General features: G+C 50.3%; 1 protein-coding gene across 5 annotated transcripts in view; it reads right to left on the reverse strand.

Annotated features, from left to right (window-relative positions):
* The window catches only part of MYO9A (myosin IXA), a 1,208,318-nt gene that overhangs the window by 189,747 nt on the left and 991,073 nt on the right, over positions 1–27,498 (reverse strand). For all 5 annotated transcript variants that reach the window (XM_086959231.1, XM_086959230.1, XM_086959229.1 and 2 more), the window contains 2 exons: positions 9,655–9,766; positions 9,453–9,514 (listed from right to left, as the gene is read on the reverse strand). In XM_086959231.1, the coding sequence (XP_086815357.1) occupies positions 9,453–9,514; positions 9,655–9,766 (174 nt within the window). The remainder of the gene's footprint in view (positions 1–9,452; positions 9,515–9,654; positions 9,767–27,498) is intronic.

Raw genomic sequence — 27,498 nt, forward strand, 5'->3', positions numbered from 1 at the left:
GCCATGTTGCCAAGTTCAAAGATTGTACATTAGGATGAAAGATTTCGCCTCCCACTCTGGACAAAAGGTTGGGGGTTGTATGGTAATTTCCTGTGAAGTTTGAGCAATATGTGAAGCGCTTTGAAAACCCGGCAGCCACTCCAGACCTATAAGAATAATGGTTGAAAGAGACTGCCTGAAGTTAATGATCAGTGTCTGTATGAAGGGTATTGGAGAAAAAGCGTAACAAAATCTCTTCGACCAGATCATCAAAAGGCCATTGACTGTGGATCCCACACTCCGGACCTGCAATTTTGGCATTTTGTGTTTTGGGCATTAGCAAACCGATCTGGTTGTAAAGTTCTGAGGGAGAGGTGGACTACTTTGGTTTGAGAAGATTGAAGTGGTAAAGGTGCTTTGTTGAGACCACTGACCTTGAATTGTAAGTTCTCATAAATAAGCCACCCAACCGGTGGGAGAAACATCGGTCACTATGGACTGACTGGATGATCCTAATGAAAAGGAACACATTTGAGGAGGTCTGACTCGTTTACTCATCAATGAATGGAATATAAAGCTTGTTAATTCAATGAGATCTTTTTCTACCCTAGCTCCTTGGGATTGTGACCATTGGTCTTTCCTAGCATTTTTGTAGAGGTCTCATGTAGAGACTAGCGTTATGTAGCAGAGTAACTCAAGAGGTCATGGATCCTAGGAGAGAATCGATTTCCTCACTAAGGGATTTGTGATTTGTGGCAGCTAGAAAATGGAAGACACTCTTTCCTTCGAAGGAGAAACTTCTACTATGATGGTACTGAGAGATGCCCCTAAATAAGTTAACAATTGAACCCGTCTACTTTTTCAGATTAACATGCATTCCTAAATGGCCTAATATCTTAGCAGGGAAGTTGAAGTCCTTTTGTGTATGGAATGTCGCACAAGCTTTTAATAACCAGTCATCTAAGCATGGATAGACAAAGATCTCTTTTTCTGTGAATAAAAGCTGCAACTACTATTTCACATTTGATGGGGCAGCTTTATGGCCAAAAGTTAGAACTGTATATTGGTAGTGGACTTTGCCGGCTAGAAATCTTAGAAACACTGTTTCTTTGCAATGGGATTGGGAAAGTAATCCCCCTTGAGCTCCACAGAGCAAATCCAGTCTATGTTCAGGTGCTGAGGCGAAATTTGATGCAATGCCACCATTTTGAATTTTTAACTATTGATACTTGTTGGCTTGCCTGAGATCCAATGCTGCGTGGAATTATTATTTGGGGCCTTTCTCAGTTACCAAATATATCTTGAAAAAATAACTTTTTTTTTTAAACCTTTATTTGGAGACAAGCAGGGTCAAGGGAAGTGCATACACAATACATACAGCCATTTATGGCCATTACAATGGTACGTCAGAACCAAAAAAAATGATATACAAGTCAGTACAGGGCAGCAGACCAGTCAATACAAGGAGCAACATCGGAATGCACAGTGCAAATTGGAGAGCAATGATCCAGTATGTTCAGGCAAGCTAATGAGACAATACAATACGGACACAGTCGATTAGCGCACAATAAATAAAAACAAAGGAAACACAGATGTAAGGGACACATAAAATAAGGGTACCCGACAGGGATACGACCTCAGTTCCCAGCCATATACTTGTCGTAAGGGGAACTACAGCCCCCAATAGCTCGCATGGAAAGGAGACAGCGTAGCCTCTCCCCCAACACTGGGAGATCAGCAGGTTTAATGTAAAATCCCAGCCCATCAAGATGCCATCAACCAATCCCTTCACGGTCCCCTGAGTCAGAATCAGAGTCCTGCACAGCTCTGGTTAGGAGGTACACCTGGAGCGGGCTCCAAAAGTCCTTCGGTCTGCATCGGACAGGCATAAGGTCAGAATAGACGCTGTATTGATCCTGACAGTATATGAGGTCAGTCAACCAATCCTGAAAGCGCGGCACCCTGCCACGACCCGAGCAACAAGCAACCCTACGCCTAGCCAGCAGCAGGGCCACGTCAACAAATCTACGGTGAGAGGCAGGCACGTCCTTAGAGTAGCCCAGCAACATCACTAAGGGGTCAAATGCTACCCCATCCTCCGCCATAATCTGCAGGGCCTCATGAACCTGAGTCCAATATTCTAATACACTCGCACAACTCCAAGCCAAGTGTAGGAAGTCAGCGCCTTCCGCACGACATCTAGCACACCTGTCATCTTCCGCTAAATGAAACCGTAGTTTCCTCGCCGGGGTATAATAGTACCTCTGAACAAACTTGTAGTGGATAATTTTAAGGCGACAACTAGAAGAAACATTGGCCGTGAGCCCACAACAGTACTTCCACTGCTCGTCGGTAATGGGAGCACCCAACTCGGCAACCCACTGCTCGCGCACCCGATTGGCCGGGACCGAACGCTGTCTGCGAATAGCCCCGTATAATTTCGACACCAGGTGTCGTCCATCTGAAACCAACAGCACGTGGAGGGGGAGGGTAACCCCAGGCTCCGAAGGGAAATCTGAAAGCAGAGCACGCATGCCCTGCCGTAAGCGGATGAAATAGAACAGCTCTAGAGGGGAGCAAGCAGCCGCTCCAAAGAAATGAGCCTGCGTACGGAAGGCGCCCTCATGAAACAAGTCGCCCCACGTGAGGATGCCCAGACGCTTACACATTCGTTGAAACCCCGCTTCCAGCAACAACGACAGATCAGGATGATAAGACAGAGGCAGAGCCGGCGAATAAAGAAAGGCGACGCCCAGCAATTGAGCCACCCGCTTCCAAGCATCCACCGTGCACGTCACAGTCGTGCGAGGTGTTTCCACGTCGGACACCTTGCCCAAAACCATCCCCTCCAGTGGGAGCGGGTGGGCAACCCAATGTTCAGCAGCAATCTGGGGCATGAACGGCGTGGGGCGCATCCAGTGATAGGCGTAATGCGCCTGAGCGCTGAGATAATAAAGCTCGAAGTCAGGGACGTCGAATCCGCCATCAGCATAGGGCAACGTAAGGGTAGCCCAAGCCACCCGTGGCTGCCTGCCCCCCCAGAACAACCGCAAGAGCTCGGAACGGAGCCTGCGAAAGAAATAAGCACCAGGATGATACGGAAGGTTTTGAAAGAGGTAAAGAAACCGGGGTAAAACTACCATCTTGATAAGGGACGCCCTACCGGCCATGGAAAGAGGCAAGGACATCCGCCTGGTAACGTCATCTGCAAGTTTGGTAATAGCCACCCCATAGTTAAGCCGAACCGATTCCTCTCTGTCCAAGGACACGACAATGCCAAGATAACGTAACTCCGAATCACACCATTCCAGAGGGTAGTCAAGGGGAAACCTAGCTACAGCAGCAGTGAGGGGGAAAAATTGAGACTTCCGCCAGTTAATATGGACACCGGAGACCCCCCCAAAAGCGACCAGCTCTCGCAAGAGCGAATTAAGGTTGTTCTCAGGGTCCTTGACATAGAGTGTAACATCATCGGCGTATAAAGAAATACCGACCTGCCGCTGAAGACAATTAAAGGCGCTCTGCTGGTGAAACTGACGAATCCTGCAGGCCAGTGGTTCAATGGCTATAGCAAACAAGAGGGGCGAGAGGGGGCATCCCTGTCGGGTCCCTCTCGTAAGAGGGAACGAGGGGGATAGCACCCCATTCACCACTACCCTCGCCATCGGATCAGTGTATAAGAGCTTAACCCATGAGATGAAGATCCTGGGGAAACCCATTCGACAAAGAACATCAATAAGATAGCCCCACTCAACAGAGTCAAACGCCTTAGTGGCATCGAGAAAGATGGCGGCGACCGGGACAGTAGGATCAATGGTTGACACAAGCGAAAACAAGGTGCGAAGATTGTGGGAGGTAGCACGGCCAGGCACAAATCCCGACTGGTCAGGCAGCACAATAACTGGCATGAGTTCGGCTAGTCTGACTGCCAATACCTTCGCGAGAATCTTGACATCGCAGTTGAGCAATGAGAGGGGCCTATAAGAGCCCACATCCAACGGATCCTTACCCGGCTTAAGCAGCGACGTGATGGCGACCTCGCGCATGGAGCCCGGCAGACGCCCCCCCTCCAGGGACTCCTCAAAAACCTCACGGAGCACAGGGGCCATTGTGTCCACATAACACTTATAAAATTCAGCAGGAAGGCCATCCAGACCGGCGGCCTTCCCATTAGACAGAGACATGATGGCATTCCTGACCTCCTTCACCTCCAGGGGCCTGCCTAAGAACTCCCGATGACCATCCGATAACCAACAAAGTGCCAGCTCATCAAGAAATCCGCCGTATCGAGTCTCACCCGTCTGCTGTGTCATGTAAAGGTGTGTATAATGGTCAATAAAAGTACGCTGGATCTCCGAAGTGTCTCGGCAGCGAGTGCCATCCGGCGACACCAATTCCAGCACGTCAGACCCATGCCTTGGATGTCTAGTAAGGGCAGCGAGGACCTTACCGGGCCGCTCCCCTTCACAGTATCGCCTCGCCGTCCAGTATTTCCCCCTATGCTTAGCCTCTCTAGCAGCCTCCTCCTCATATTCGGAGAGCTTAGTACGGAACTGCGCCAGAAGATCGGGATCAGAGTCAACCTGCATCCTGCGTTCTAAGTCTCGCAAGTCAGCCTCCAAGCCCTCGAGGGTCCGAACAATCAGCCGAAGTACTCCACAACTTTTAGAAATAGTGACACCCCGGATAGTAACCTTGAACGCCTCCCAGATGACCTCGACGCTGTCCACAGAGCCTTTGTTCCTAGGGAAGAACGCCTCTACCTCCACACCAAGCTCCTCCTTGAACACCGGGTCAAGCAAAGCAGTCGGAAACAGACGCCAAGGTGGGCGCGGCCTATGCAACCCGGGGACGGATATAACAACCTTCACCGGACAGTGATCAGAGTACGTCCGAGCCAGATGTGTAGCTTCCCGTAGGCCAGCTCCCAGCCCCCTAGAGAGAAACACATAATCCAGTCTTGCCCATGAACGAGCATGCGTGGTGTAATGAGTGCCCTCCTTGGTGGCAGGGTGGGTGTACCTCCAGCTATCGACCAACCCGGCCTCTTCCACAATCCCCCGCAACACTTCTCTTGCCTGTACATTATACTGAGGGCTCCCCTCCGATCTGTCCGACTGGGCATGAAATGCAAGATTGAAATCACCTCCCCACACAATGTAAGTGGCATCCACAGCAAGAACATGACCCCACAAAGTGACAAAAAAAATTGGCGTATCGACATTAGGAGCATAGCAATTAACAAACAATATAGTGTTCTGCCCAAGCCGCCCCCACAGTAGCACATAGCGCCCCTCAGGGTCCCCAACAAATCCCAGTTCCTGAAATGCGAGCGATCTTTTAACAAGGATAACAACCCCCTGAGCATAAGAAGAATAGGAAGCAAACCTCCTGGCCGCAGCCCACCTCCCCCCAAAGTTGGGGGAGGGAGCGGGACGCAGATGCGTCTCCTGGAGGAGAGCAACATGAATAGCATGCCTGTCCAGGTACTGGATCACACTACGACATTTCCTGGCATCATTAAGTCCCCATACATTCCAGGACAGAATCGATATCTGATCTATAACAGCAGTCGACATTACCCAGTGTCAGGGCCCCACAGGACCCAATAAGCAAATACAGGGCATCCAACTACCAGCAACAGCCAAAAACAGGTCCACACCCTAGGGCGCACACACCCCCCCACAGACACTCCACACATTCCCCAGCCATCTCCGAACCAATCAACCAAAACCACAACGACCCCCCCCCAACCAAACCATCCATGCAACAAGCACTCAGAACATACTGCACGCCGCACGCCACCAACCCATCTCACGCGACCCACAACTCGCATACGTGTTTCTCTTGCATAGCGCACCCCATCCCGTGGCAGCCTAAGATGGCGGCCAGTACACTCGGGCCCAAGATGGACGGCAGTACGGACCACATGATCAGTGCCGCCAGATAGAGAAATGAACCAGCCTAGATAGCGGGCACAGCACCACACCCGTGCACCCAGACAGCAGCAGCACCCATCATACCGACCCAGAGATCCTGGGCAACCAAACATGGACAGCTTCACTCCCGCCCCATCCACCCACCTGAGACCACCCCAACAATCAGGCCATACGCGTCCCCACCCCCACCCATTCCCCAACACACATCCAGTCAAACAACAAAGGACTAGAATCCAAACCAAAGGTACACATGGGGCACACCCTCCGGGGAACCTTCCAGAGGTGCACGACACCACTCCCTCACGCCACGCCAGTGTCCGCGCCAACAAGTGTCAGACGGCCCCAGGCGCCGCGCGGGGGGGTGGGTGCCCGGAGCGCGACATCAGATAGCACCATCCCGCGGTGCCACACCGACCCCAGGAAACAACACGCACTCACGCAGCTCATGAAAGACATGACCCCCGCACCAACAAAAGTAAAAGCGGGCAATAGGAAGGCCGCAAATGCAGAGAAGGAAGGCAGTAGAACTCAATATGAAAGATACACGTCCAGAACACTCCAAAAACAGGAAAAAGAGAGACAAAGTCCAAAGTCACCACAATCAGGCGACCTCCTCCTCAGCCGCCGAATGTTCGTCCTCAGGGTCTCGATGGCCTCCACGATCCGCAGCTGCTCGCTCGCGCTGGAGGCGCTTCGCAAAATCCTCAGCATGCTGTGGGTTGGTGAAGAAATGTTGCTTAGCCTGGTGCGTCACTCTAAGTTTAGCAGGGTACAGCAAGGCGTAGTCCACTTGTAGTTGCCGAAGCTTCTTCTTCACCCCCAGGAACTTACGACGCTGATCCTGCACCATCGGCGTGAAGTCGGGGTACATGGTGAAAGACACCCCTTCGAAAGAGAGGGCCCTGTTAGTGCGGGCGGCCTGGAGGGCGGCGTCCCGGTCACGATAGTTCAAAAGGCGCGCAATGATGGGGCGCGGTGCAGCCCCAGAGGCCGGCCGAGGTCCCAGTGTCCGATGCGCTCTCTCAACGATGAACTGGGATGAGAACACTTCCGCCCCAACGGCGCCCACAAGTAGCCTCTCCACATAAGTCTCCATTTTGCCCACATTCGTGGATTCCGGCACACCTACAATGCGCACGTTGTTGCGCCTGCGCCTGCTCCTCGCCTCCAACTCCTCATTCTTAGCGGCAATGACACGCAAGATATTGTCCATTCTCGCCAGTTGGGTGGTATGGGTGGTCGCCGTGTCATCATGGTCCGAAATGCGCTGTTCCGCCGCCGTCAAGCGCTCCTCGTGCACGTCCAACTTCTGGACAACCGCATCCATGCGCGACGATATCTTGTCCACTTTGTCCACTATCGTGGCAAACCCCTGCCTCATCTCCTGCATCATTTGGGCAAAGTCCGGTGGCGGCGGCTGCGGGACACTATCAGCGACATTCGGGGGGGGGGACCGCGAAGTTCCGGCGTCCTGGAGCAAACGCGTCGCCCGCCTAGCCCCTCCAGAATCAAAGGACAATTTGGATTGTTTAGTGTCCGGCTTCCCCATAATGGTGCGCTAGTGATGTAATGGGGGACAAAAAGCAAATGGGACCGAAAGCGGACCAAGGGTACGGCCAAAAACAGAAGGCTCGAATCGTGGGGGCATGAGCAGGCCAGCGCGCCCCGCCACTCCCAACGACGAGAGAATGGCCGTCCCCGCTCACAGTCCAAAGGAGCGAGCCCCCAGAAACCAAGAAGAAGATCCGTTGCGCCTCCGTGAGCAATGGTATCCGGGCAGGCAGATGCAGGAGCCAAGAGATAAGTCCGACAGCAAGGAAGAGCCAAACGGCTTGCCCGACCAGCGAGCGGGGCCCCGATGAAGAGGGGCGGAGCAAGGCCTACACCCCACGTGCAGAGCCCCGGACTGGCATGAGCAACGACGGCGGGCCAGGGGGCATCAGACTTGCAGAGCGCAAGTCGGGGAAACTTGGGGTCCCCGTAACTTCGGCCAGCAACCGCCAAATGGCCCAGGAGTTGGACCGTGGGTAGTCAGTCGGTATCCCAGTAGATCCGTGGGGTCAGATCAGGGCGCAGCGATGGTCAACAGGATCCCTAGGCAAATAATAGCTCCGGGCAGCGGGAGCCTCACGACAGTGCGGCCATTCCGCAGTGCGCCCTCTAGCGCCCCTTGAAAAAATAACTTACCTTTGTTGTGATGGAGAAACCAGTTATGTTGCTTGTTTTTGAAGAAGTGATGAACCCTCCAATTTGTACTGTGGTAGCTGATGTTGTGATGATCTTTTTGGTGCAATTAAAGAAGTTGAAGATTTGACCTTACTGGTATAACCATTCTGTACAATTTGTAAGATCCACTTGTCTGTTGTGATTTTTCTCCACTCTTCCGAGTGTTTTGTTACACTCCCTTCTCCTGAAGTGGTAAACAGAGCAGACTGAGTGTTGGGCTCATTGTTTGCTATTTGAAGAGTGAAGTTTTTCCAGAGTGGGGTCTCAGTAGGTTTGCTGAGCCTGATGACATCTGCCTCAAAGTGATCATCTTTAATATAGAGACAGCTGCTGTTGAGATTGTTGGTCTTGCTGTTTGTGGTGGATAATAAGGCCACTGAGTGGGTAGACTGTGGCATTGTCTGGTATACCTATGGTGCAATTGATAGAGAGAAAAATGCTGCTTCTCCTCCACAACCTAACGCTTCAAGAGTCCCTGAATCGATCATCTCCAAGAGAGTCAAATCGACGAAGCCTGAAAAATGGTAGTTCATTATTTTTTATTGAGCGTTTAGCTTCAAGGTAGTGAGACGAAGCAAGGAAGGGCGTCTGGGAGAAATACCATGGGTGTAATTCTGCTCGAGAGATGCTGATTATGCAATATTCAACAAAATGTTTGGTAAACTAGCTCGATCAGTGTGCATGCCACAAGACCTATTGCCCGTGTTCATTCTGAATAGTCACTTAGATGGGCCAAGTCACAAAAGTGACCTGGGAAGGGTGTGCACAGAATGATGTTCGAGATGCCTTTTTTGTTTCTTGCACCTAGTACTACCTCTGTGAGGTTCTTTTTCATGGTGCAATAGAAGGAACTCTTTTCTTTTCTGTTTTTTGCTTTCTTCTGTAGCGGGTTTGTAAGACTAAGGTGTTCTGAGATCCAGTCAGCACAAGCCAGAAATAAGATTTGCCTGAGAGGCAGAGTCTCTTAGCTTTGAAGTCACTAGTATGCTATTGGAAACCACGTTTAACTGTAGTTTCGAGCTCTATGATAAGATAGGTGTGCTGTGCAGCAGCGCAAGACAGTGGCAGTGGTAACTTGCTCCAATATGAAAGTGCCATCCCTTTTGTTACGATGCTGGCTGTGAAGACCTGCTCTTTAAAGATGGCACAGATACTATTTACTATGTTGGGAGAGTAGCTATATTATCTTTAAATACAAGCTGACAGCTGGACAAACCAACACAGTTATTGAAAAAAAGCACATAAAAACATGTTTTTGTAAACTCCACTGCAACCTTCCACCTCCTTCCATCTACTGTAGACCCTTACCTTTTTAGAGCACTTCACAGGTGTCCTTAGGCAGCACTTCTTATGGCAGGCATATTTGCACACTGAAAAAGAAAAACAGGCTTAATCCCAGATTCAGGAAGTGATGTTCCTCTACCCAATGTGTAAATTCCTAAAAATGCAGAGACCTGATGAATCCCCTTACCCCATCTGCTAAAGTACCTATCATGGCGGGTATACTCACATTTACACACAGCAGCCCTGTCCATGATCCAGATGAGAGAGGAGCAGAACTCACAGTAGGTTGGGATGCTGTACTGTGTAGCTTTAAAGATGTGGCCCATGTGTTCTTCAAGCTATAAAACAAATAGTGGCAAGAAAGAATTAAGAGAGGCAGGTGACAGGAGGAGATATGAGAGGAGGATGCAAGTTCACAATAAATAATTTGCCACACTAATCTGGATTCAGGCCCAACTGGAAAATAAGCAGAACTCTACATTCCCCTCTTCAACAACTTCTCTCAGGGGCAGTGGATTAGCTGTTTCTGATAACTTCTTAACAAGCTAGAGATAAATATAGTAGTATAGTACTTTCTCATGGACCCTACAAAAGAAGAGAATCTGGTTTTGTCAGGACACCCACGCCTTTGTTGTTTAGGATCTCTCTAACAGAAATGGATAGATCTTGTTTGCTATGTGCATCTCAGTTTCCCAAATGTTGTGAGATTAAATTCCAAGAGGTTTTAAGTATTTATCTATTTTTGTGTTTCAACTGGCAGAGAATTTCCACATCTATGTTGAAGGTAGTTTGTCTTTTCAGAGAATTTGGATTTCAGTCAATATTTGAAGTCGGTGGCTTTTGTGATATAATTAGACCATTAACGTTGTACCTAGCAGTCGGATTCCAGAGTAGGTGAAGACGGAGGTAGGCTTAAGTCTATGCTGGATGCACAAGTTACTGCTTGTGTTACAATATATCTGTAAGAGACATTAGTTAGTGATAGATTCCTTACCTTAGAATATCGCCAGGCGTCAGACTGGATCCGGAAAGTTTTTGCTTAGCAGTACCCCTGCGCGTCAGTAGGTGGCGTCCTGCGGCTACGCGTCCGTCACTGGCATCGTCAGCGATGAGATGACATCACGGAGAGTACGTAGGCGCCACCCATGCACGCTGACATCAGTTCTGTACACTACTTTCCACATCAGGAACACAGAGCCATGCAAGATACTGACCATTGGTGCATAAAATGAATATGCTACTTACCAGTATGCATCTGTTCTTGGCATGTAGGGCTGCTAACATTCATATCTTAGCATTAGATCGCCACCTAGTGTTGGGTCCGGATGATCGCACATTGTTGTCCTGGAAGAGTCTTCGAAGTATCCTGAGATGGGTGGCTCCTCCCCTGGACTACAGTGCGCATGGGCATCGGCTCCATCCCCAGATTGTTTTTCGCCATTGTGGCAGAGGATGGAGTGAAAAGTGTAAAGGATGTCCATGCAAATGATTGAATACAATAGTATATCTGCAGCTGCGACAGGCACCGGGGAGGAGGGTGGGCGATATGAATGTTAGCAGCCCTACATGCCAAGAACAGATGCATACTGGTAAGTAGCATATTCAGTTCGAGGCATGTGGGCTGCTAAATTCATATCTTAGCATAGAATACATAGCAGTCCCTCCATCAGCGGCGGTTGCCCGTGCCAGCTGCAGAAACCTGAAAAAGTGTCTTGAGAACAGCCTGCCCTACAGCCGCTTGCTGTTTGGAATGTACATCAACACAGTAGTGTTTTGTAAAGGTATGTGGTGTAATCCACGTGGCTGCTCTGCAAATGTCCTCTAGAGGAATGTTTCCTAGGAAAGCCATGGATGCCCCCAACTTGCGTGTGGAGTGTGCTTTTGGGGGTATTGTTAAAGTGCGCTTGGCTTTATGATAACAGATTTGAATGCACTTAACAATCCATCTGGCTATTCCAGCTTTGGAAATTGGGTTGCCTTTGTGTTGTGGTGAGAAGGCAACAAAGAGTTGTTTCGTCTTCCTAAAGTGTTGTGTCCTGTCTATGTAGTACATCAATGCCCTCCGTACGTCTAACGTATGGAGCATTCTTTCTGCCACCGTTTGTGGATTCTGGAAGAATGCCGGCAAATCGATAGTTTGGTTGAGATGAAAATGTGACACCACCTTTGGAAGGAATTTGGGGTTAGTGCGTAGCACTACCCTATTTGGATGAATCTGAATGAAAGGCTCTTGTATTGTGAGCGCTTGGAGCTCACTAACACGCCTTAGTGACGTAATAGCAATTAGGAAAGCAACTTTCCACGTTAGGAACTGCAGTTCACACGAGTGCATTGGCTCAAATGGTGGTCCCATCAGTCTGGTGAGGACCACATTGAGGTTCCACACCGGAGCTGGCGGTGTTCTTGGGGGAATGACTCGTTTCAGACCTTCAAGAAACGCTTTAATGGCAGGCACCCTGAAGACCGAGAGGTGCTGCCTATTTTGAAGGTAAGCTGCGATGGCGGATAGATGTATCCGAATAGAAGTGTACGCTAGCTTGCACTTATAAAGGTGTAACAGATAGCAAATGATGTTAGGGATAGATGCATCTAGCGGGTTTATGTCATTGTCTGCACAGTAAATGACAAAACGTTTCCATTTTGCGGCATAGCATGCCCTGGTTGACGGCTTCCTCGCCTCCTTGATGATGTTCATGCATTCAGGAGGTAGGTTGAGGTATCCAAACTCTAAGACTTCAGGAGCCAGATCGCTAGGTTGAGCTGTTGCGGATCTGGATGCTGAATTTCTCCATGGTTCTGCGTCAGAAGTCTGGGCGTGAGGCGCAGTCTTTGATGCGGCACCACTGAGAGTTCGAGGAACGTGGTGTACCAGGCTTGGCGCGCCCACGTTGGAGCAACTAGGATGAGTGTCATCGAGTGTTGCCTTAGTTTTCTCGCCACCAGTGGTATCAGAGGTGTCGGGGGAAAAGCGTAAGCAAATTTGCCTGACCAGTTCATCCATATCGCATTGCCCTGCGATTGGGGGTGTGGGAACCTGGCGGCGAAGCTTTGGCATTTTGCGTTCTCCCTTGTGGCGAACAGGTCTATGTCTGGACGACCCCACCTTTGGAAGTACGGCTGGAGTACCGATGGATGTATCTCCCACTCGTGCATTTGATGACTGTATCTGCTGAGCAGATCCGCCATCTGATTGTCCTTCCCTGGGAGGTGTTCTGCCATGAGGAAGATGTTCCTCTGAATGGCCCACTTCCACATGCTCTGAGCCAGGTGAGACAGCTGTGGTGAGTGGGTGCCTCCCTGCTTTTGGATGTAGTACATCGCGGTCATGTTGTCCGTCCGGACTAACACCACCTTGTTGCACAGATGTACAATGAAGGACTTGAGTGCCATGAAGATCGCCATCAGTTCTAGATAGTTGATGTGCATCTTCTGCTGCTGCGTCGTCCATAGTCCCTGCACCGTGTAAGTGAGCAGATGAGCTCCCCATCCCTGGAGAGATGCGTCCGTTGTCAGGATAACCTGTGGCACTGGCTCCTGGAACAGTCGGCCCTTGCAAAGGTTGTGTGGAGTCCACCAATGCAGAGAGTTGTATGCCCGACTGGTAACCAACACTAGGTCTGTTAATTGTCCCTGAGCCTGTGTCCACTGATTTGCTAAGCACTCCTGGAGCGGGCGCATATGCAACCGTGCGTGAGGGACTATGAAGATGCAGGAGGCCATCATGCCTATCAATTGCATGAACACTCTTGCTGGAAGTGAGTGTCCCGGTCTGAACTTTTGGATTAAAGACTGTATGCCGTCTATCCTGACCTGGTTTGGTTGCGCCTTGGCCGTCAGGGTATTGATTGTTGCACCCAGAAACTGCCGGACATGTGCCGGCTGAAGGTGTGATTTTGGGTAATTCAACGAGAAACCCAGGTCGTGAAGGAGGTGAATGGTAGTCGACATGTCCGCGGCGCACTGCTGTTCCGACCTGGCTTGAACGAGCCAGTCGTCGAGGTAGGGGTAGACATGGATGTTCTGCCTCCTGAGGTGCGCTGCTACTGTCGCCAGACACTTGGTAAACACCCTTGGGGCAGTTGTGACTCCGAAGGGTAGGACTTTGAACTGATAATGCGTGCCCTGGATAGTGAACCTGAGGTACTTTCTGTGGGACGGATGTAGCGGAATGTGGAAATAAGCATCCTTGAGATCTAAGGTTGCTAAGAAGTCTCCTTTGTTTAACATAGGAAGAATCTGTTGCAGTGTAAGCATGTGGAAATGCTCTGACAGTATGTACAGATTGAGGGGACGGAGATCCAGAATTGGTCTGAGAGATCCGTCCTTCTTTGGAATGAGGAAGTACAGGGAATAAACCCCTGTGCCTTCCTCCCCCACTGGCACGAGCTCGATTGCCCCTTTTTGCAGCATCACCAACACTTCCTGCTGCAATAAGTGCAAGTGCTCTGCGGACATAGGTCTTTGCCTTGGTGGAATGTTGGGTGGAGTGGATTTTAACTCTAGACAATAACCGTACTGGATAAGCTGTCGCACCCACCTGTCTGTGGTGATGTTGATCCAGACGGGCAGGAACTGCTGTATTCTCCCCCCGACAGGTGTTAAGTGGTCGGGGGGCAGTGACAGAGAGTCACTGGCTGCTTGTGGCAGAGGAGCGTGAATTGTTGCCTCCTTTGCCGCGTCCTTTGTTGCTGTTTCCCCTGTAGCCCCTCTTGTTTTGTTTGGGGTACGAGGATTGTGCTCCACCTCTAGGGAACTGTGACTGTTGACCCAACTGTCCTCTGGTGACTCCACGGGCACCTGAGCGACGAAAATGATTGCCACGAAACTGCTGTGATTGTAGGGCCCCCATAGATTTAGCAGTTTCAGTGTCTTTTTTAATTTTTTCCAGGGTGGTGTCAACATCTGGACCAAACAGTCTATCCGGATTGACTGGCTGATTAAGTATGGTTGTTTGAATGTCAGGTTTGAACCCCGATATGCGGAGCCAAGCCTGTCTTCTGAGCATGACACTGGTGTTAATGGCCCTAGCGGCCGTGTCCGCGGCATCAAGTGCACACTTTATGGCCGCGTTGGAGATCAGTTGTCCTGCTTGTATAATCATTTTGGTGCCCTCTTGAAACTGCGGAGGCAGGTGTTCCACAATCTGCTCTAGTGTGTCGTAATGTGATCTATCATAACGTGCCAGTAGTGCCTGTGTATTTGCAATACGCCAGAAATTGGCGGCCTGCGCAGCCACTCTTTTGCCTCCTGCCTCTAGCACTTTGGACTCCTTATCCGGGGGAGGAGCTTCACCCGTTGTTTGGGAGTTGGCCCTTTTGCGTGAGTTTGCTACCACCAGGGAGTCAAGCGGCAACTGTCCTCGAATGTATGCAGGGTCTGCAGGCGCTGGTCTGTACTTTTTTTCAATACGTGGGTTGACCACCCTCGCACTGGTAGGCTCTTTAAAGATGTCCGCAGCATGCTTGAGGACCCCTTTGAGCATAGGCAGTGTCTTTACAGTTCTTTCCGAAACTGAAAAGGTGTCGAATAGAAAGTCTTCCTCAACTGGGTCAGCATGCATGTCCACATCATGATTAGCAGCTGCCCTCTCAATGAGTGCATGAAAACCTGCAGAATCCTCTGTAGGGGATGCACGTGTACTGAAAGTCTGTGGGTCTTGTCCCACATCTTGGGTGCCTTGGTCCCCAATGGCATCATATGAATCTGGCTGTGCATCAGGTTCATTGACTGGGAACGTGTATTGTTCGTCTTCACCATAGCCCTCACTTTCCGAATGGTCTGGAGACGGTGTTGGGCTCCTTCCCAGAGGAGGCTGAATAGGTTCCATGATGCCTGAGGCGTCCTGTGGAAACTTTTTCTTCTTTAGGGGGATGACATAGGATTCCACTGGCTGCGAAGTGATTTTCCTTTTGTAAAGGGTTAACTTCCCTGTGTCCGCGTCTATGAAACACTCCGAATCCTCATCTGGGTCGAGCACCTGACCCGAAGATGCCCCTGCCGTCGAAGATTCCGACTTCTTTGGCGTCGATTTCGATGAAAAGGCCTTCGGCACCACTTTTGGCGGTAGAAGGAAGAGGAGTTTACTAGCGGGCTTGACCGGGACGTCTGCCACCTTCTGCGTCGATGGCGTTGGCGTCGACGAAGAAAAAGCCTTCTCCCTAATTCTTTGTAGTGAAGAAGCAACGAGAGATGCGTCGGTGACCGATGTCTTTGGCACCGACGAGGTGGCCTTGCCTTCGGATGCGACGTTCCGTTGGTCTTTTGGAGGGATGGACGGCGCCGACCCCGAGTCCTTGGAGCGATGCGCAGATGTCCCCGTTGGAGCCGGGGCTGTGTCGCTTGCTTTGGCTGGCTTTGCCGGCGCCGGCGCGCTTGTCTTGTGCGTGCCACCCTTTTCAGAGGATCTCTCCTCCGGCGCGATTTTGACCCTGTGGAATCGCCATGTTTCTTCGACTTCTGCGGACCTGAGGTCGACGGAGTCGATGAGGCTGCCGGTTTATTCGTTTTTGCTGTTACGACCGCCATCTTAGGGACGATTGAGTCCTTAACTTTCGGTTTCGGGTCGGCCATTTTAGGTGCTGTCGAGACCGTTGCTTTCAGTTTCGGTTTCGAAACCCTCGGCGCAGCAAGTATGTCCGTGGCCGGGCCAACAGGCGGGGCCGTGGCTTGCGCTACAGGGTCTTGGGTAAGGCCGACAGGCGATCCCGCGACCCCCTCCTGATGTCCGTCAACTTCGGGGCATAGCTCGTCCCCTGAGCTATCTTCCGCGGCCCCATAAACCATATCGTCGTCTCCTACCTCGTCGACGTATTCAAGGCCTTGACCCACGACTCCGTCGTCGTCATATTCCGGATCAGCCTCGACCTCCGTCTCAGGCGGGGAGATTTGAAGATGATGGCTCTGGTCCTCCTCTTCTTGGTCGTCGAATATGTTTTCTGGATCCGGGGCCGCCTGTTTGGCCACAAGGCGCACCGCGCGCCGAATCGTGAGAGTCTTCTTCGACCTGAAACTCGCACAGGCCCTGCAACTTCCTTCGTCATGGTCTGGCGAAAGGCATTTATTACAGACCGGGTGCACGTCTATATGTGGGTATTTGGACCCACAGAGCGGACAAAGCTTAAACGGACTCCGCTCCATGTTGGGAACTTGGTGTCGAGTCGCGATGAGAAGGCCTCGATGTCCGAAGAGTAGTAAAAACTCCGCTGATTCCGGCTCCGAGAGACGGAAGAACTCGAGACCGTACGCAAACAATACCGACGTAAAGAACCCAAAGCCTTTTGGCCGTTAAGATTGATGTTTATTCGGTTCCGACGGAGAGACGTCGAGACCGCATCCGAACCCAATGGCGGAAAAAAACAATCTGGGGATGGAGCCGATGCCCATGCGCACTGTAGTCCAGGGGAGGAGCCACCCATCTCAGGATACTTCGAAGACTCTTCCAGGACAACAATGTGCGATCATCCGGACCCAACACTAGGTGGCGATCTAATGCTAAGATATGAATTTAGCAGCCCACATGCCTCGAACCTAGGGCCCTAAAAGGGGATGACCTTAACCCAAGTAATTGGTTCGCAGAACGGGGAGGATGGGTGGGGCGGTAAGGAATCTATCCCTAACTAATGTCTTGTGCATCTGAAAGAGGCACGTTAGTGATAGATTCCTTACCTTAGAATAGATACCCCAGCAATACCAACCCCGGAGGTGGGTCTGCGAACAGGATTACACCAGAAAGTCATGGAGCACAGAACAGCCAAAGAAGCTGTCAATCCGGACCTGACTGTCCAGGCAGTAGTGATTTGTAAACTTGTGCAGAGAGGCCCACGTAGCCGCCTGACAAATGTCCTGCAAGGGAACGCCGCGTCCCAAGGCAGTAGTGGCTGCAGCTGCCCTGGTCGAATGAGCACGCAGCCCCACAGGAGGCTCCTTCTTGGCCAAGAAGTAACATGCTTTGATGCACAGAATGACCCACCTGGAAATGGTCCGTTTGTACACAGCCCAACCTTTTTTGGTGCCCACGTGGCCAACAAAGAGTTGATCATCCACCCGGAACTGTTGTGTACGCTGCATAGAGAAAGCAAGTGCATGTTTTGGGTCGAGACGGTGGAGCCTCTCCTCTTCCCTGGAAGGATGCGGAGGCGGAAAGAAGGTGGACAAAGTAATTTGTCTGCCCGATGTGGAAGGACGTGACAACCATTGGCAAGAAAGAAGGACGGGTCCTAAAAAACCCCTTGTCCGGATGAACAGAGAGGAAAGCAGGTTAAGAAGAAAGAGCCTGGAGCTCACTCACTCTTCTGGCAGAAGTGAAAGCTACCAGGAAAGCGGTCTTTAAGGTGAGAAAACGTAAGGGACAGTTGTGAAGGGGCTCAAAGAGAGCGCACATGATGTAAGTCAAGACAAGATTCAAGTCCCACTGAGGCATTATGAAAGGCACAGGAGGAAACGTGAGTGTGATGTCTTTGAGGAAACGGTTAACAACCGGGGACTTAAAAAGAGAAGGCCGATCAGGAAGCCTCAGAAAGGCTGAAATGGCAGAAAGATAGCCTTTGATAGTGCCCACAGCAGAGCTCTGCTGGGCCAAAGATAGAAGAAACAAAAGACCCTCAGAAAGAGGGGCCGAAAGGGGATCCACAGCCTTTGCTGTGCACCATGCCACAAATCTGTTCCACCTGCAGGCATATACTGTTGTAGTGGCGGGATGCCTGGCTGTAAGAATGACATTACAGACTTCAGATAGAAGGTCGAAAGCCGTCAACTGTCGCCGCTCAATCTCCACACCTGGAGGTGGAGGCTGGACAGGTTCAGGTGAAGGACCGTCCCCTGCTGCTGCGACAGAAGATCCTCCCGAAGAGGCAGTCGGATCAGGGGATCGATGCTCATACTGAGAAGCTCGGGATACCATACTCTTCGAGCCCAGTCTGGAGCCACAAGAATAACTGAACTGATCTTCCGCACTTTGGGCAGATGTGGTTTAGGCGTAAAGTCGTACAACAGACCACAACTCCACCCGTGACAAAAATCATCGCCGAGCGAGTGCCGCCTTGGAAATTTCAATGTGCAGAACTGATGACATTGGACGCTACCTTCGGTGGCGAACAGATCTAACCAAGGCTCTCCCCACTGCTGAAAGAGACCTTGCGCCACATCCGAGTTCAGACGCCATTCATGATCCATCAAGCACTGGCGGCCGAGTTGGCCCGCCCTGGCGTTCAGAGAACCTGCCAGGTGTTGAACCACCATGGTAATACCTTGATGTTCCAGCCATGTCCAGAGGCTCCTGACATAGGGTCCAGGACCCCACCCGCCCTGTTTGTTGCAAAACCACATGGCTGTGGTGTTGTCCGTGAACATCTGCACTACACCTTCCCAGAGGGAAGGAATGCCTTCAGTGCAAGTCAGATCGCCCAAAGCTCCAAAAGATTGATATGGAGCCGGAGACCAGAGGTCTCTGATCTCCGCCTCACCCAAGTGGCCTCCCCATCCCTGAAGGGACGCATCCGTCACCACTGTGTGCTCTAGTTGGGGAAGGGAGTGAGATCTGCCATTGACCCAATCACGATTCGTGAGCCACCACTGCAAATGTTGTGCAGTGCCCTCCGAGATCTGGACATGATCGGACAGGTTGCCCTGATGCTGCGCCCACTGGAACTTCAGGTCCCACTGCAGTGCCCCCACATACCACCTAGCATGTTGCACTAACAGGATGCAGGAGGCTATCAGGCCCATGAGCCGGAGGGTCATCCTGACTGAAACCCTTAGGCTGAAAGATCGGAATTATAGCCCGAATAAGCCGGACTCGGTGCTCAGGAGGATAGACCTGAAACTGCGTCGAATCCAAAACCGCTTCGATGAAGGGGATTTTCTGAGAGGTACTCAGGTGCGACTTTGACACATTGATGGAGAACCCCAGCAAATGCAGGTGGTCGGCCGTAGTCTGATGGTGGGTGACGACTGCCTGGGGCGAGCCTGCCTTCAACAACCAGTCGTCGAGGTAGGGGAAGACTGATACCCCTGACCTGCGCAGATGAGCTGCGACCACCGCCATCACTTTTGTGAACACCCGAGGGGCGCTTGTAAGGCCGAAGAGGAGCACAGTAAACTAAAAATGCTCCTGGCCTACCGTGAACCACAGGTAACGCCGGTGGGCCGGCAAGACAGGGATGCGAAAATATGCGTCCTGCAAGTCCATCGCTAGCATCCAGTCTCCAGGGAGGAGGGCAGCCAAGACCTGAGCCAGAGTTAGCATCTTGAACTTCTCCTTCCGGAGGAAGCAATTGAAGTCCCGGAGGTCCAAGATAGGACGCAGACCCCTTGTCCTTCTTGGGGACGAGAAAGTAGTGGGAATAACAACCACTCCCTACTTCTGTCCCAGGAACATACACAACGGCCCCCTTGGCCAAGAGGGCCGCGACTTCCTGTCGGAGAAGAACCAAATGATCCATCGACATGCAGTGGCATGGCAGGGGGATGGAGAGGGGGGGGACTGAAAGGGAAGGGAGTAACCTTGGCAGATTATCTGCAGCACCCATTTGTCTGATGTAATCTCGCGCCAGCGGGGGAGATGGTGGTGGATCCTGCCACCCACCGGCGTGGGGTGCTCCCTGAAGCTCAGATTAGGAGGGCTTGGAGGTGGAAGCAGCGGGGGTGGAGATGGACATATCTGCATGCTGGTTCCCCGACTCGCCCCTGCAGAAACCGCAACCACGGCCTCAGTGGGGCTGGTACTGCACAGGCCAGGTGGAGGGGCGAGCCTGGGTGCCTCGACCCTGGCCATGAAAGGAACGAAAACCAGGAGTGGCCGGGTTCTTATTAGAAAGACCCAAGTACTTGGCCGTAGCCCGCGAGTCCTTAAAGCGCTCCAGAGCACTTTCAGGCTTGTCGCCAAACAGGCGGGTGCCATCAAAAGGCATGTCCATAAGTGAGATCTGGACATTGGGCGAGAACCCAGTCGAACGCAATCAGGCGTGGCGCCGCAACACCACAGTCGTAGAAATCGCCCTGTCCAATGAGTCGGCGGTGTCCAACCCACACGGAATGGCGAACTTAGCAGCATCCTTGCATTCAGCAATTGCCTGAGAAAGGACAACCTGCACCTCCTCAGGACACTGAGGCAACACCTGAGCAACGGCATCCCACACCGTGTGGGAGTAGCGGCCTGACAAGCAGGCGGTGTTTACCGAACACAGCCCCAGGCTGGTCAAAGAGAACAAAAGCTTCCCAAACTGGTCCAGCCTTTTAGAGTCCTTATCCAGCGGGGCCGTGGGAAAGGCACTCTGCGACGTCGAGACCTGAATGACCAGGCTCTCAGGTGTAGCGTGAGCAGTCAAGAAAGCGGGGTCACCGGCGCCGGTCGGTGGCGTCTGGAAACGCTTTTATCCACCGGGGCCCCGTGGCTGGCCTCGACCAAGTGCCCAAGTGAACCTCTGTAAGAGCGTCATTAAAGGGAAACAGCAGCTCCGACGAAGTAGACACCGTCTGGAGCACCTCAGTGAGGAGGTTGGTCTTGAGGGCCACTGTGGGGAGATCAAGGTTGAGGGCCTCCGCAGCCCGATGGAGCACCATCGTGTAGGAGGCACCCTCCCCCAATGTAGGCGGGGGAGAGGCGAACCCTAGGTCAGAGGAGACAGCGAGATAGCCTGCATCCTCCAAGTCGTCCACCCAATCTTGTTCGGAGTCACATTGCCGAGCAAGCGTGTCCTCGGACCCTTCCCAGTCATCATCCGCCTCTGGCGTAGAGGGGGGCGGTTGCGGTGGCAGAGCCGGAGAGGGGACGAACAGCGCGGGGAACGGCGCAGAGTACGGCGCCGGTTCCCAATGTGGATCCCAGGCCGGAACAAAATGGCCTGAGAACCGGGGCAAAGGTGGGATAAACGGCACCCAGTGCAGCACTGGGGGTGGAGCAGAGGGTAGCGCCAGGGCTGGAGCAGAGGGTGGCGCTGGGGCCGGACCGGCAACGCTGCACCTCGTGGCGCCAGAGCCAGCGGCGCATGATCCTGTGCCACCGGGATTGGAGCAGGTGGCGGAGCCATTGGGCTAGCAGGAACTGGACACGGGACCATGGGGCCCAAAGACGCGCCGACGGGAGCCCGAGGCCTGTAAAGGCGGTCCATAGCAGCAAGGAACTCTTGTATCTATTCGGGAGTCGCCAATGGACCCGGGTACGGCGGGTAGGCCGCGGGACTACCAGGCTCCAGAGGAGCCGGAGGGGCGAGGCCCCTGTCCCCCTAGTCTGCCTCCGTGGAGCGACGGGGGACGTCGGAGAGCGAACACGCTTCTTCGACTTCTTTTTATGGCTTACCGGAATCCGAAGGTGAAGACTGAGTCCGAGGAGCGACTTGCGGCGCTGCTCCCGCAAGGGCTTGGGGGCCAGGGCACGACAGTCACGGCAGTCCGGGAGTCGTGATCGGTCTCCAGGCAGTAGAGGCAAACATTGTGGGGGCCCGCCACCGACACATTTCGGCGACAGGCCCCACAAGCCTTAAAGCCGGGCAGGACGCAACCTACTGACGCGCAGGGGTACTGCTAAGCAAAAACTTTCCTGATCCAATCTGACGCCTGGGGATATTCCTAGGTAAGGAATCTATCACTAACGTGTCTCTTTCAGATGTTCGGAGTTACCAAACAAGGTTAAGAGACTGTTGCGTTTTAGTCTTTGTAGGGTTACAGTCCATCTTGTTTCTGAATATTTGGGGACATTTTCAACAGTGAGATTAGAGTTTGAGGTCAGTTAAATCTGTGTAGAGATTTAGGTTTCAGTCAATGTGTTAAGTTGTCTTAAGTCTCACTGAACTATAGTCACAACCTATGTTAGCAAATGAAGTTACCTTTCACTTGCACTTTTGACAAGAAGTTTGGCTATATCCTCTATGCTACTGGAAAGGAACCAAATCAAGTCAAAAGGTTATTGCTTTTGAATCACAGATTCAATACTGTAGTCTTAAGTATACAGTTAAAACTTCACAATAGTGATTCCAAAATATCATATCCAGAATATGAACAAATATAATATCATGAAGGTACATATATTTAGGTAAGTATACATTTACTATTCTAAACTCTACATTGAAGATATAATGAAGGATCATGTTACCCAGTAAGCATCTGTACGTGGGCATGTAGAGCTATAGATTCGCATGCTTAACATACTCCTGCACTCTAGTGTTGGGTTCAGATGTTTGCAAGTTGTTTTTCTATGAAGAAGCCTTTCCAGTCATGAGGCAAGGTGACTCCTCCTTTCGGTGATAGTGCGCATGGACATTGACTCCATTGTTAGATTGCTTTCCCGCAAGAGGATGAGCATGGAGTGAGTGTAGAAAAGAGATGTCCATGTGTATATAATGTAAATAAGGAGAAGTGCACCAACTACAGGTGACCGGGGAGGTGGGAGGGTGCATGTGCATCTACAGCTCTACATGCCGATAACAGATACTTACATAATCCGTTCGAGGCATGTGCGTTGTCGATATACATGCTTTGCATTGACAATATAGCAGTATTCTCCCACAGCGGCTAACCAGTAGAAGTTGCAGTTGTCTGAGAAAGTGTTCTTAGCACTGCTTGCCCTACATTGGCTTGTTGTCATGCTAACACATCCAAATAATAGTGTTTGGTAAATGTGTGTGGTGTAGAACATGTTGCTGCTTTACATACGGCAGCTGTAGGAATGTTAACTAAAAAGGCCATAGATGCCCGTATTTTGCAAGTGGAATCCGCTCTGGAGGGTATAAAGTTTATTTTGCTTTTGCATAGCAAGTTTGAATTGATTTAAGAATCCATCTTGAAATGCAAGATTTAGAGATAGGATTGCCCTTTTGAGGTGGTGCAAATGCAACAAAAAGTTGTTTTGTTTTATGAAAATCTTTTGTTATTTCGATATAATACAGTAACGCAACACAGGTAACTCAACTGATTGGTTAAGATGAAAAGTAGAAACCAAATTAGGGATGAATTTGGGTTATTGCGAAGAACTAGCCTATCTTTATGAAGCTGAAAGAAGGTTTCTTCTAAGGTTAATGCCTGTAGCTCACCAACTCTCCTAATGACGTGATTGGAATGAGGAAGGCAACTTTCCATGAAAGGAACTGTAAGGGACAATTGTATAATGGCTCAAAGGGTGGACCCAGGAGTCTTGTAAGTACAATGAAGAGATTCCATACCGGTGCTGAAAGTATTCTGGGTCGTATTACTCTTTTTAAGCCTTCCATAAAGGCTTTAATCACAGGAACTTTGAACAAAGATAAATACTGTCTGTTTTGCAGATACGTTGCCACTGCTGGAAGGTGCAATCGAATAGATGTGTGTGCTAAATTTGATTGCTGTAGGTGCAGAAGATAATACAATAAATAAAAAATCGTTTCCATTTTGCAACATAACAAGCTCTGGTAGTGGGCTTTCGTGCTTCTTTTACAATAGTCATACAGTTTGGTGACACATTTAAGTATCCAAACTCTATGACTTCAAGAGCCAAATCGCTAAGTTGAGCTCCTTGAGGTTTGGGTGTCTGATTTGTTCACGGTTCTGAGTGAGAAGATTGGAACTTAGGTGTAGCTTTTGATGTGAAATTACTGAGAGTTTCTTAAGTGTGGTGTACAGTGGTTGTAGGGCACATGAGAGAGCTACTAAAATCAGTGTAAGTGATGTTTGCCTGAGCTTTCATATATGAAACAGAAGGAGAGGGAGTGGCGGAAAAGCATAGGCAAATATCTTTGACCAACTGATTCACAGGGTATTGCCTTTGGATCGAGGGTGTGGGAACCTGAAGCGAAGTCTGGGCATTTTGCGCTGTCCACTGTGGCGAACAGATCTATTTGTGAAAATCCCTATTTTTGAAAGTATGGAGGAGAACTTGGGGATGTAGGTCCCACTTGTGCATTTGCTGTCTCCTTCTGCTAGGAGATCATCATGTTTGACTGTTGACTCCTGGAAGGTGTTCAGCAGGAAGATTAATTTTGTGATGAATTGCCCACCTCCAGATGGTCTGAGAGAGCTGTGACAGCTGGAGAGTAAGTCCCCCCCCCCCAATTTTTGTATATAATACATGGCTGCTATGTTGTCCATGCGGACTAGGACAACCTTGTCTACGAGATGAGACTGAAAAGCTTTGAGTGCTAGAAATACTGCTAAAAGCTCTAGATAGTTGATATGGGGACATTTGTGCTTGTTGTCCCATAGACCCTGAATTGGGTAATTGTGGAGATGGGTACCCCAAGCTGTGAGAGATGAGTCTACTGTTAATACGACCTGTTAGCACAATCTGTGAAACAGGGTCGATGAAAGGCAGCCCTTTTGATACGTTTTGTGGGCTTCACCACAGTAGAGAGCGCTGGGTGAGCCGTCTACCAACACTAGATCTGTTAATTGACCCTGTGACTGATTCCACTGACGTGCTAAGCATTCCTGTAGAGGACGCATGTGAAGCCTTGCATGAGGCACTATTGCGATGCATGACGCCATCATACCTAACAGTTGCATGAATGTTTTGGCTGTTAAGATTTTATTGGCTTGAAACTGTAATAACAGTTTCAATATTGAGAATTCTGGCTGCACTGGGAGAGGCTAGAGCCGTGTGAGTGTTGAGAGTTGCTCTCAGATGAGACTGTATTTGTAAAGGCTGTAGATGAGACTTTTACACGTTCACTGTAAAGCCCAATCAGTGGAGTAAGTTTAGCGTGGTCTGAGTGTGTTTTAAACATTTTTGGTGTGTGCTGGCTATGATGAGCCAGTCGTCTAAGTAGGGGAAGACGTGCATTTGTTGTCTTCGGAGTTGAGCTGGCACTACAGATAGACATTTGGTAATCACTCTGGGAGCAGTAGTAACTCCGAATGGGAGAACCTTGAACTGATAGTGTTTGCCTGCTATCTGAAATCTGAGATATTTGCGATGAGCTGGATGGACAGGAATGTGAAAGTATGTGTCTTATAAGTCTAGTGTGGACATAAAATCGCCTAATTGTAGAAATGGAAGCACCTGTTGGAGCGTAACCATATGGAGCGTTACCAAATGGAAGTCTTCTGACAGTATGTATAGGTTTAACACTCTGAGATCCAAAATGGGTCTCAAGGAGCCGTCCTTTTTAGGGATTAGAAAGTAGAGAGAGTACACTCCTGAACCTTGGTACTGTGTTGGAAGTGGTTCTATGGCTCCTTTTCTAAGAGAGACTGCACTTCCTGGTTGAGTAACTGTAAGTGGTGTGACGACAGTTTGTGAGTGCGAGATGGGATGTTTGGAAGATTGGTGGTAAGCTCCGGGCAATAACCATGTTGGATAAGATAGATTACCCACTTGTCGGATGTTATGGGTTGCCAAATGGGGAGAAATTGTCGAAGTCTTCCCCCGACAGGTGTTAAATATTCGGTGGGAAATGTAGGCAGTTACTGTTTGGTAGGAGACGGGGAGTTACGCGCTCTAGCACCTCTAACCCTACCTTTGGAATTGTTTCCTCTATATCCCCCTCTTTAAAACCTCTAGAGGGAGAGGATTGAGTGTTGCCTTTATATGAGGAAGCATTTGGGTCTGAAGATGTGGTCTTGGACCCTGCTCTGTAAAAGTAGCGGTGAAAGGAGCCTTTATTTGATGGAGACTGGCGCGCTCCCCATGGACTTTGCTACGTCTGTCCTTTTCTAAAGCCTGATCAACTTCAGGACCAAACAGGTGTTTTCTGTCAAAAGGGATGTATAAATAAGATTGCTGAACCGCAGGTTTAAAACCCCCAAATCCTAAGCCATACATACCTTCTGAGGAGAATGCTGATAATTATCTCTCTATCCGTGGAGCCAGCGGCATCTAGAGCACATCTAAGAGACGAGTTAGAAATGAGGTTGCCTCCTTGAACTAACTCTTTTGCTTTTCTTTTGTGTTCGTCTGGTAGATGTTGGAGCAGTTGCTCCTTCTCATCACAGTGTGCCCTGTAGTACCTAGCTAGTAGGCTCTGGGTGTTTGTGATGCGCCACTGGTTAGCGGCTTGAGCAGGCACACGCTTCCCTGAGGCATCTATAACCTTAGATTCCTTGTCTGGGGGAGGTGCATCACCAGATGTTTGTGAATTAGCCCTTTTGCAAGCATTGGACACTACTAGGGAATCGAGAAGTAATTGTCCTCTGAGGAACACAGGGTCAGATGAAGAAGGTTTATATTTTTTATGAACTCTGGGAGTTAAAATACGTGCTTGCACAGGGTCTTTGAAGAGGTCATCTGCATGCCTCATCATGCCCTTCAACATAGAGAGTATTTAACGTGACCTGTGCGTGGACCCAAGAGTTTCAAATAAAAAGTCTTCTAAGGACTCTGTATGTAAGGCCACCCCATGATACTCTGCTGCTCTAGCAATAAGTTCTTGATGAGCCATGTTATCATCTGGTGGTGATGGTTTTGCGGGGTAAAGGTCTAGGTCAGTATCCCCTGGAGCGTCAATGGTGTAATCATTCTATGGGTCTACAGGCAAATGTGTGTCTTCTTCATCAGGATCATCTCCTTGAGCCTGTGTTTGTGGAGATTCCAGAGGTGTTATGTGTAAGGGATCTGGTAACTCTGGAGAAGATGGAGGGAGGGAGGGAGGGGGGATTGAGGGGCAGCATAAGCAGGGCTTGTAGCCATGTCCTTTTTTCTTGTCAGAGGAATTTTATCAGCAGGGTCCTCTGTAGGAGGTTTGTGTTTGACTGGTGTCTTGGCCGAAATATGTCCATTATCAGGATGGCTATAAAGCTTCTTCTGTTTAGGATACAATTTTGCCTTGAGAACATTTTAAATTTATTCAGGAGGCTCTGAGAGGCTGTCTTTTGATTTCTGCGTTGAAATAGTTTTGCTTTTGTGAGCAGAAGGTTTTGAGTCCATGTTGGTTTTGGTTTCGTAGCGCAGGGTTTTGGCTCCAGACCACATTTGCCTTTGGCACCGGAGTGTTTCAGCTCTGAACCAGATCTGTTCTTGGAACCAGAGGGCGCCTGGAGGCGAGGCGTCTGAAACATTGTCTCAGTGCCGACCTTGGCCTGAAGGCAGAGGTGGTGCCGTAGCCTTATGTTTTCAAAAAAAAAAGTTTTGGGTGACGTGGGGGCACCCTGTCCCAGAGGCACGTCTTTG

The sequence above is a fragment of the Lissotriton vulgaris genome, chromosome 2_2 (assembly GCF_964263255.1).
Source record: "Lissotriton vulgaris chromosome 2_2, aLisVul1.2, whole genome shotgun sequence".
NCBI classification, from domain to species: domain Eukaryota; kingdom Metazoa; phylum Chordata; class Amphibia; order Caudata; family Salamandridae; genus Lissotriton; species Lissotriton vulgaris.